We start from the raw sequence: 10,015 nt of genomic DNA, 5'->3' as shown, positions 1-10,015 counted from the left end.
AAACCAGGAAGTCTTGGACATTCGCCTGACATTCGAGTTTCTTTCGGCTCGTTCTCGGCTAATAAACATCCAAAAATGAGTGAAACTGCATTAACTGATTCTTTAGTAAACAAGGAACAAACTACAATAAAATATGTTTAAAACTTTTTTTCTGTAAATGTTTATTTTCTGTTATTTTGTAAATGTGAGGTTCATCTGCGTTGAAATGATAAGGAAGTGCTAAGGGAGCGTCTAAAAAGTGCATGAAGCCGAGGTGTAGTTATTATCCAGTGGCATGTACCATTCAATACAACTGTATAAAGTCCTACAGTATGGGTACAGTAACGATATATAGTGTCAATCCAAAATCAATCATTTTAATATAATAAACGATGCAATAGTTACCTAGTGACATGTACCACCCACTTCACTTAAATTACAGAGACAAACCTACAGTATGGGTACAGTAATAAAGAATTAAAGGTAAAAAAAAATATATATATATTTTTCATATAACCAAGGATTTAGCAGTTAACTAGTCACCTGTACTGGTTACTACAACCACATTATAAAAGTCATACAGCATGGGTACAGTAACGAGTCATAAAATGTACTACAGTAAATGTACAGTAATAATAAAATATAGAAGATTAACGTTAACTACTGACCTGTACTACTTACTACAACAACATTGCAAAATAAAAGTCCCACAGCATGAGTACAGTACGTAACCAAAAAATTAACAAAAATCTAGAAACGTAAACTTGAACATAACGCTCACGAACTAAACCAGGAAGTCTGAGCTGCTGTAAATAACTTGCTGTGTTTACTGGTGATTCTGTTTCCATGTAGAAAAATGGCTGAGTCCAAAATTTCAGTAACTCAGGATGAGTTCAGCTGTTCAGTCTGTCTGGAAACACTGAAGGATCCAGTAACTACATCATGTGGACACAGTTTCTGTATGGTGTGTATTAATAACTGCTGGGATCAGGAGGATGATAAGGGAACATACAGCTGTCCACAGTGTAGACAAACCTTCACTCCAAGACCTGAAGTGAATAGAAACACCATGCTGGCTGGAGTTGTGGAGAAACTGAAGAAAACAGAACTTCAAGCTCCACATCCTGGTCACTGTTCTGCTGGACCTGAAGATGTGGAGTGTGATTTCTGTACAGAGAGAAAATCCAAAGCTGTTAAATCCTGTCTTGTGTGTTTGGCCTCTTTCTGTGAAACTCACCTTCAGCCTCATTATCAAATTCCTGTTTATAAGACTCACAAACTGGTTAAAGCCTCCAGACGACTCCAGGATCAGATCTGCTCTCAGCATAATAAACTGCTGGAGGTTTACTGTCATACTGATCAGCAGTGTATCTGCATGTTGTGTATGCTAGACAATCATAAAGGACATGATACAATATCGGCTGCAGCAGAAAGAACTGAGAAACAGGTAAAATATTATACAGCTCTCTTTAACAAGTTACAACTCATTAGCATTTACACTGACGTTGTTTACGTGGTGCTTGTACACAATACAAGTAAATTCTGAATTGTTATTCTGTGTAGAAGCAGCTGCTGGAGATCCAGAGAAAATTCCAGGAGAAAATCCAGAACAGAGAGAAGGAACTTTGTGAGCTGATAAACGCTGTGGAGTCTCACAGGGTAAGTTTTATAAACGAAAAGCTCTCAGGATCAGTCCGACTCTCCTCCATCAAACCAATCTCCATTAAAAATGAGTTATTTTATATCTCAGGTAACTTTGTAAGTGATGGAGCATTTTTTGTTCATAAATTTAAAAGAATCTTTAAATTCTGCCTGGTTAGTTGGTGATTGATGCTGTACAACAATTCTGAGGTTGTTCTAATAATTATAAGGGTGATAAGATCAGATTAGGACTTTGACTGAGCCACACAAAAAGATTATTGATTGTTGCCGTAACTACCGTGTAAGATTTCTGGTGAAGACTTGAGAAGATCACTACATTGGATTTCCCAGTCCTGGCCAGGCTGTTGTTTCCTGAGACTCAAGCCATTTAGCACCATCACCAAGCTATGAGTGATTGAAGTCTTAGTCTGACCAGTAGCTACATATGAATGTGCAGGATGGACAAATATCAAAGTAAGAAATGTTTCCTCTTTCTGAATCTTCTAACAGTGTTCTGCACAGACAGCAGTGAAGAACATTGAGAGGATCTGTACTGAACTAATCAACTCAATTAACAGAAGATGCTCTGAGCTAAAAGATCTGATCAGAGATCGAGAGACAGCAGAAGTAAGTCAAGCTGAAAAAGTCCTGAAAGTCCAGTTGGAGGAGCAGATTGTAGAGCTGAAGAGGAAAGATGCTGAACTGGAACAGCTTTCACACACAGAGGATCCCGTCCATTTCCTCCAGGTAACAGAACTAAAAATATTATATTATTGCTGCACCAGTCCAAGTAATAAATTACAGCGGTACCTTGTAACTTGACGTCCCCTAAACTCAAAATCTTTGAAACTTGATGCTTCATGTCTGTCGTCCATCATTTGTGATTCATCATGATCTTGTTGTTTCTTTGTGAACATTATCTGTCTGGATGTAGAATTTTCAGTCTCTCTCGGCTCCTGCTGGATCAAAATCAGCCGCCATCACAATCAGTCCTTTCCTCTCATTTGATAATGTTACAAAGTCTGTATCTCAGCTGAGAGAGAAAGTAGAAGAATTCTGGAAAGATCAGTGTGAGAAGATACCAGATGAAGGTGAGTTCAAGCCCTCAGTGTTCCATTGTCTCCAAAATGCTTCGGTACTCAAACATCAAACAAAACAATCAAATCCACCAACATGAACATTTTACATCTAATAACATCATTCATTTACTCATTAACCCAGTACTGGTCATGGTCACATGATTACTTGTCAGTAACTCAGACTTAAGGTCTCTTTAGACAAACTCTGGGAGAACATGTCAAACTTCTTACTGGCTGTACCTGCAACAATGTCTGATGCAGATATGTATTTACTGTAATTAGTGATTGTACTGTTACTCTTTCTGCAGTGAAGAAAGTCCGGATTACTTCACCTCCTGAACCTGAAATCAGAGAAGATTTTCTACAATGTAAGTTTCTCACAAGCACACAAACATACACAGTGCAGTGAAAAAGTATTTGCACCCCCCAGTTATCTGTATTTTTACAGATTTGTAACTAGTTCAGATGCTACAGCAGCTCAGTTTGGTTCAAGTTTAAATCTGATTAAGTCCAAAACCTAAACTTTATTTCCTCAGGTTTATTTTAACAAAGATCTGCTCTTGTTATTTGGAATTGTTGTGTTTTTGTTTTACACGAGTGTTTAATCTTTAAATCATGAACTGATGACCAGGCATTCTTCTTTAACCCTGAAACACCATCACACAACCACCACCATGACTGACTGTTAGTAAGATGTTTTTATTGTAAAATGCTGTTTTAGCTTCATTGCAAGTATAAGAATTCTGACTCATCAGTTCACAGAACATCATCACCAAAAAGCTTGAGGGTCATTAAGGTTCTTATATTGGTAAATAAGAGGCGAGGATTTATGTTCCTCTGAGTTAACAGTGATTTTACCTTGTGACTCTCCCATGGATTTTATTTTTTGCTCAGTCTCCTTCTAATACTGGAATCATTAAATCAGATCTAAATTACTTTTTGGTTTATTTTGGAATTTGTTTGGACAGTGGTGAATCATTCAGAACCCTCGGATTAGGAACATTTTGAGTCCTTGCTAAAGACCACTGTTCCATGTACTTATCTTCAATAGTTATTTAAAATCACTAAGAACTTGAAATAGGGGTCATGAAGTTAAAACAAGTAAAACAATCATTTAAACTTCTGTCTGTATATTTCTGATCCAAGAGATTTTCTTCCAGGAGAGATCCAGAGTCTCAGTGAATGTAGTGTCTGTGTGAATGTGTTTGTGTAATGTATTTGTGTGATTGTGTAGTGTCTGTGTGTATGTGTAGGGTTTTTATGTGTGTGTTTGTGTGATTGTGTAGTGTCTGTGTGTATGTGTAGGGTTTGTTTGAGTTTGTGTAATTGTGTAGTGCCTGTGTGTATGGGTAGGGTATGTGTGTGTGTGTGTGTGTGTGTGTGTGATTGTGTAGTGTCTGTCTGTATGTGTATGGTTTGTATGTTTGTGTGATTGTTTAGTGTCTGTAGAGTTTGCATGTGTATGTTTGTGTTGTGTATGTTTGTATGTGTATGGTTTGTATGTGTGTGTTTGATTGTGTAGTGTCTGTGTGTGTTTGTATGTGTGTGTTTGTGTAGTGTATGTTTGTATGTGTACGATGTGTGTGTGTGTGTTTGATTGTGTAGTGTCTGTGTGTGGTTTGTATGTGTATTTTTGTGTGATTGTGTAGATTCTGTATGTGTAGGGTTTGCATTTGTGTGTAGCTTTTGTGTGATTGTGTAGTGTCTGTGTGTGTAGGGTTTGTATGTGTGTAGCTTTTGTGTGATTGTGTAGTGCCTGTGTATATGTGTTGGGTTTAAATGTGTGTAGTTTCTGTGTGATTGTGTAGTGATTGTGTAATGCCTGTGTGTATGTGTTGGGTTCAAACGTGTGTTTGTGTGATTGTTTAGTGTCTGTGTGTGTGTGTGTGTGATTGTGAAGTGTCTGTATGTATGTGTATGGTTTGTATGTGTGTATTTTTGTGTAGTGCCTATGTGTATGTGTTGGGTTTAAATGTGTGTAGTTTCTGTGTGATTGTGTAACGCCTGAGTGTATGTGTTGGGTTTAAATGTGTGTGTTTGTGTGATTGTGTAGTGTCTGTGTGTATGTGTAGGATTTATATGTGTGTGTTTGTGTAAGTGTGTAGTGTCTGTGTGTATGGTTTGTATGTGTCTGTTTGTGTATGTGTAGGGTTTGTATGTGTGTGTGGTTGTGATTGTGTAGTGTCTGTGTGTATGTGTAGGATTTATGTGTGTGTTTGTGTAAATATGTAGTGTCTGTGTGTATGGTTTGTATGTGTCTGTTTGTGTATGTGTAGGGTTTGTATGTGTGTGTGGTTGTGTGATTGTGTAGTGTTTGTATGTGTGTGTTTGTGTGATTGTGTAGTGTCTGTGTGTATGTGTAGGATTTATGTGTGTGTTTGTGTAAATATGTAGTGTCTGTGTGTATGGTTTGTATGTGTCTGTTTGTGTATGTGTAGGGTTTGTATGTGTGTGTGGTTGTGTGATTGTGTAGTGTTTGTATGTGTGTGTTTGTGTGATTGTGTAGTGTCTGTGTGTGTGTAGAGTTTGTATGTGTGTGTTTGTGTAGTGTATGTGTAGGGTTTGTATGTGTGTGTTTGTGTGATTGTGTAGTGTCTGTGTGTATGATTTGTGTATGTGTACGGTTTGTATGATTATGTAGTGTCTGTATGTGTAGGGTTTGTATGTGTGTAGCTTTTGTGTGATTGTGTAGTGCCTGGGTGTCTGTGATTGTGTAGTGTCTGTATGTATGTGTATTGTTTTGTATGTTTGTGTTTGTGTGATTGTGTAGTGGCTATGTGTATGTGTAGGGTTTGTATGTGTGTATTTTTGTGTAGTGATTGTGTAGTGCCTATGTGTATGTGTTGGGTTTGTATGTGTGTATTTTTGTGTAGTGATTGTGTAGTGCCTATGTGTATGTTTTGGGTTTAAATGTGTGTGTTTGTGTGACTGTGTAGTGTCTGTGTGATTGTGTAGTGTCTGTGTGATTGTGTTGTGTCTGTGTGTAAGGTTTGTATGTGTGTGTTTGTGTGATTGTGTAGTGTTTGTGTGTATGTGTGTGTGTTTGTGTAATTGTGTAGTGTCTGTATGTGTAGGGTTTGTTTGTGTGTGTGTGTGTGATTGTGTAGTGTCTGTGTATGTGTGTGTTTGTGTAGTGTCTTTGTGTATGTGTGTTTGATTGTGTAGTGTTTGTGTGTATGTGTAAAGTCTGTATGTGTTTGTGTGGTTGTATGTTTGTTTGAATGTGCAGTTTCTGTATGTGTGTTTATATGTGTGTATGTTTGTGTGATTGTTTAGTATTTGTGTGATTGTGTTTTGTCTGTGTATGTGTGTATTTGCGTGTTTGTGTGATTGTGTAGTGTCTGTGTGTATGTGTAAGGTTTGTATGTGTGTGTTAGTGTAATTGTGTAGTGCCTGTGTGTATGTGTTGGGTTTGTATGTGTGTTTGTGGGATTGTGTAGTGTTTGAGTGTATGTGTAGGGTTTGTATGTGTGTGTTTGTGTGATTGTGTTGTGTCTGTGTGTATGTGTAAAGTCTGTATGTGTTTGTGTGATTGTGTAGTGTCTGTCTGTATGTGTGTGTTTGTATGTTTGTGTGATTGAGTAATGTCTGTATGTGTGTTTGTTCATGTGCGTTTGTGTGATTGTGTAGTATTTGTGTGATTGTGTATTGTCTGTATGTGAGTGTTTGAATGTGTGTGTAATTGTGTAGTGTGTGTGTATGTGTAGGGTTTGTATGTGTGTGTTTGTGTAGTGTCTGTGTGTGTGATTGTGTAGTGTCTGTGTGTATGTGTAGGGTTTGTATGTGTGTGTGTTTTATTGTGTAGTGTCTGTGTTTATGTGCAGGGTTTGTATGTGTGTGTTATTGTGTAGTGTCTGTGTGTATGTGTGTGTAGGGTTTGTATGTGTGTTTGTGTAGGGTTTGTATGTGTGTATTTGTGTGATTGTGTAGTGTTTGTGTGTATGTGTAGGATTTGCATGTGTGTGATTGTGTATTGTCTGTGTGTTTGTGTGTTTTTGTGTGATTGTGTAGTATCTGTGTGTATGTGTAGGATTTGAATGTATGTGTTTGTGTAGCATTTGTGTGTGTTTGTCTAGTCACACTCTCAAACGTACACACACACACACTGTACACACTCTCTCTCTCTCTCTCTCTTCTATGTTAATTGGTTTATTTTGTGTTTCCTCTCCAGATGTTTGTCGGTTCACACTGGATCCAAACACAGTAAATAAATACCTCTGTCTGTCTGAGGAGAACGAAGTGGTGACCTGCAGTAGAACAGAACAGTTGTATCCTGATCATCCAGATAGATTTGATATTTGGTCTCAGGTTGTGTGTAGAGAGAGTGTGAGTGGACGCTGTTACTGGGAGGTTGAGTGGAGTGGGAATAATGGGGTTTATATAGCAGTGTCATATAAAAGCATCAGCAGGAAGGGAGATGGTGTTGAGTGTGTGTTTGGATATAACGATCAGTCCTGGAGATTAGAGTGTTATCCATCCAAATTTTTATTGAGGCACAATAAGAAAGAGACTAAAATTCCCATAATGCCGAGTTCCTCTAGAATAGGAGTGTATGTGGATTATGAAGCAGGAACTCTGTCCTTCTACAGCGTCTCTGATACAATGAAGCTCCTCCACAGAGTTCAGACCATGTTCACTCAGCTCCTCTACCCGGGGTTTTATCTTTATTATGGATCAGAAGTGAAACTGTCAGATTTAACAAATTAAATGTAAAATTTACATGAAAGTGTAACATTAAACTGTTTGAGTGATTGTAGAATCTGTGAGGCAGTGATACATTTATGAAGATTTTCTTTTTCAATTTATTAACCAGCATTTATTCAGTGCTGTGAAAAAGTATTTACCCCCTTTCCTGATTTCTTCTTTTATTGAATATCATCTAAATGGATTCAGATATTAAAACTAAATTAAATAAAAGACAAATTGAATATTTAAAAACATAAAAGAAAAAATGTGTGTACATTACAAAATGGTAAATGTGATCATTTTCACCTTAAACTTCTTTCTTCTCAAGTCTATTATAAGAAAAATCTTATGATAAAAATGATCATTTTCCTTTTGAACCACAGGTTGGTCATTTCAGCAGTAGCGAGCGCTTATGAGCAGTAATAACTGAAAGACGTTTGGTGTTTCTAGGCTGTTTAGTACATTAAGCCACATGAGGTGTTTTAGAGTCTCCTGGAGAAGCTGATTCTCACCTGATTTCTCCTGAGCTGTAAAACACAAGTTTAAAAGTGAAACCAGCACATGGTGAGGAATAATACAGCAGAACTTCGATATGTGTGGATGGTTTCAGAGGGGATTTGATTAATTCACTGAAATAGTTATTTGTATTGTGGTACGTTCGTTCAGCCTTCATCAGTTTATCTCTGCTCATTCAGCCTACAGCAGTTTAGACCCGTCCACTTATCCAGCAGTTTGCCTCCACGATGAGCCTGTATAGAGAGAGAGATTTGATGTTTAAAATTACATTTTATTACAATGTGCAAATATACAAATTACTTTTGTACAGGAAACAAATATAACAGTAACATTAAAAAGTAAAGTACAAATTATTCTAGATTAAAGTACATAATGCTTTTCTACAACACCATGTTTTTACATTATTTAATGTCATGCATCAGTTTATAAAAAATGTATCAATATTTTACACTTAACCAGAGCATAAAATAAAGCTACTGCATCATGTCCAGGTTGTTTTTCAATCTTGTTTTTCCTGCTGCTATAAATGCTCATTTTGGCTTGATCGAGAATAAAATTCAGTAGAATCAGTAAAATCTGTATGATGTGGTAATATGAGATCCTGTGACCATCACAAGGATTTTTTTATTAGCCAGTATACAAAACATTTAGTAGTAAATAATGTTCTAACCCTCTATGAGGAATATCTTCTAAGGTTTTGCCTCCATGATTTATCAGACCCTGTTGGATAAGATTCCAGTGAGAAAACTATAGATCACACAGATCTTATCGATAGCTACAAAAACATGGCATAAGGAACAAATAATTAGAACTGAACTGACAAGGGAAAAGCAACAACATAGTTTTACGTACACAAACAGCTAAGTACAAGATAACGTAATAAATGCTCAACATATTCACTCAGTAATGAAATTTATTAGACACGACCTTTACCGTACCAGCTAAACTGCTAAGAAAGCACAAAACTGAAAAATAACCGAATACATTTTGTGTTGTCGTAATGTTAAGGTCGCAGATGGTTATTTAAAAATGATTGGCTTTGCTAGATGTATCACTGAGCGCATGTATAAACATGGTTAAATAAAACGTTAACACATAGCATTAGATAAACAACTGTTATTCAACTGTATGTAATCACGTATAGCTAATTTGAGCACCTTGCATAGTTCTGAAATAGAATACAAAATAAGTCACATAATAACGGCATTACATACACTTAAACTTTACACTTTTAAAATAATTACAAATAAAACCACACATTACTAACCACTAGCAGAAATAAATCAGGCAAATGTACAGAATTACAGGCGTTCCACTCAACAAGTCAAAAACAGATGTGCACATGCTCGGTAGGACAAATCGATGGTATTGGGTAAAATAAATCAGCAGAACAGTGAGGACAGTAACTGCAGAACGATATAAGCTTTCACGTCCGAGTCTCCAAAAGTCTCCAATAACACCAGAAAAAGTCACTAGAGGGTCTGAAAACTCGCTAAATATAGCTAAGTTGGCAACACTGAGTATTATACTGTTTATTAGCCTGACTTAAACGTTAGCAAGTCGTGTGACCCATGTGTACCGTCCAATAAAACACGTGTTTCTATGAGAGGCCGTGTAGGCCATAATTCTGAGATGAATTCTCTCACACACACTATCATACTCTCTCACACACACTATCATACTCTCTCACACACACCATCATACTCTCTCACACACACCATCATACTCTCTCACACACACCATCATACTCTCTCACACACCATCATACTCTCTCACACACACTATCATACTCTCTCACACACACCATCATACTTTCTCACACACACTATCATACTCTCTCACACACACCATCATACTCTCTCACACACACTATCATACTCTCTCACACACACCATCATACTCTCTCACACACACCATCATACTCTCTCACACACTATCATACTCTCTCACACACACCATCATACTCTCTCACACACACTATCATACTCTCTCACACACACCATCATACTCTCTCACACACACCATCATACTCTCTCACACACACTATCATACTCTCTCACACACACCATCATACTCTCTCACACACACCATCATACTCTCTCACACACACCATC

General features: G+C 37.2%; 1 protein-coding gene across 1 annotated transcript; it reads left to right on the top strand.

The window, feature by feature from the left end:
- Nucleotides 1-835: 835 nt before the first annotated feature.
- On the top strand, nt 836-8,386 carry LOC134325988 (tripartite motif-containing protein 16-like). Its single transcript, XM_063008185.1, has 6 exons — nt 836-1,426; nt 1,543-1,638; nt 2,131-2,367; nt 2,555-2,711; nt 3,008-3,067; nt 6,871-8,386. The coding sequence occupies exons 1-6, from the start codon at nt 836-838 to the stop codon at nt 7,404-7,406; spliced, it is 1,677 nt and encodes a 558-aa protein (XP_062864255.1). The 3' UTR covers nt 7,407-8,386.
- The last annotated feature ends 1,629 nt before the right edge of the window (nt 8,387-10,015 follow it).

Source organism: Trichomycterus rosablanca, chromosome 14, assembly GCF_030014385.1.
Source record: "Trichomycterus rosablanca isolate fTriRos1 chromosome 14, fTriRos1.hap1, whole genome shotgun sequence".
Lineage (NCBI taxonomy): Eukaryota > Metazoa > Chordata > Actinopteri > Siluriformes > Trichomycteridae > Trichomycterus > Trichomycterus rosablanca.
The sequence above is the reverse complement of the archived record's forward strand: the minus strand, read 5'-3'. Positions and strand labels throughout refer to the sequence as shown.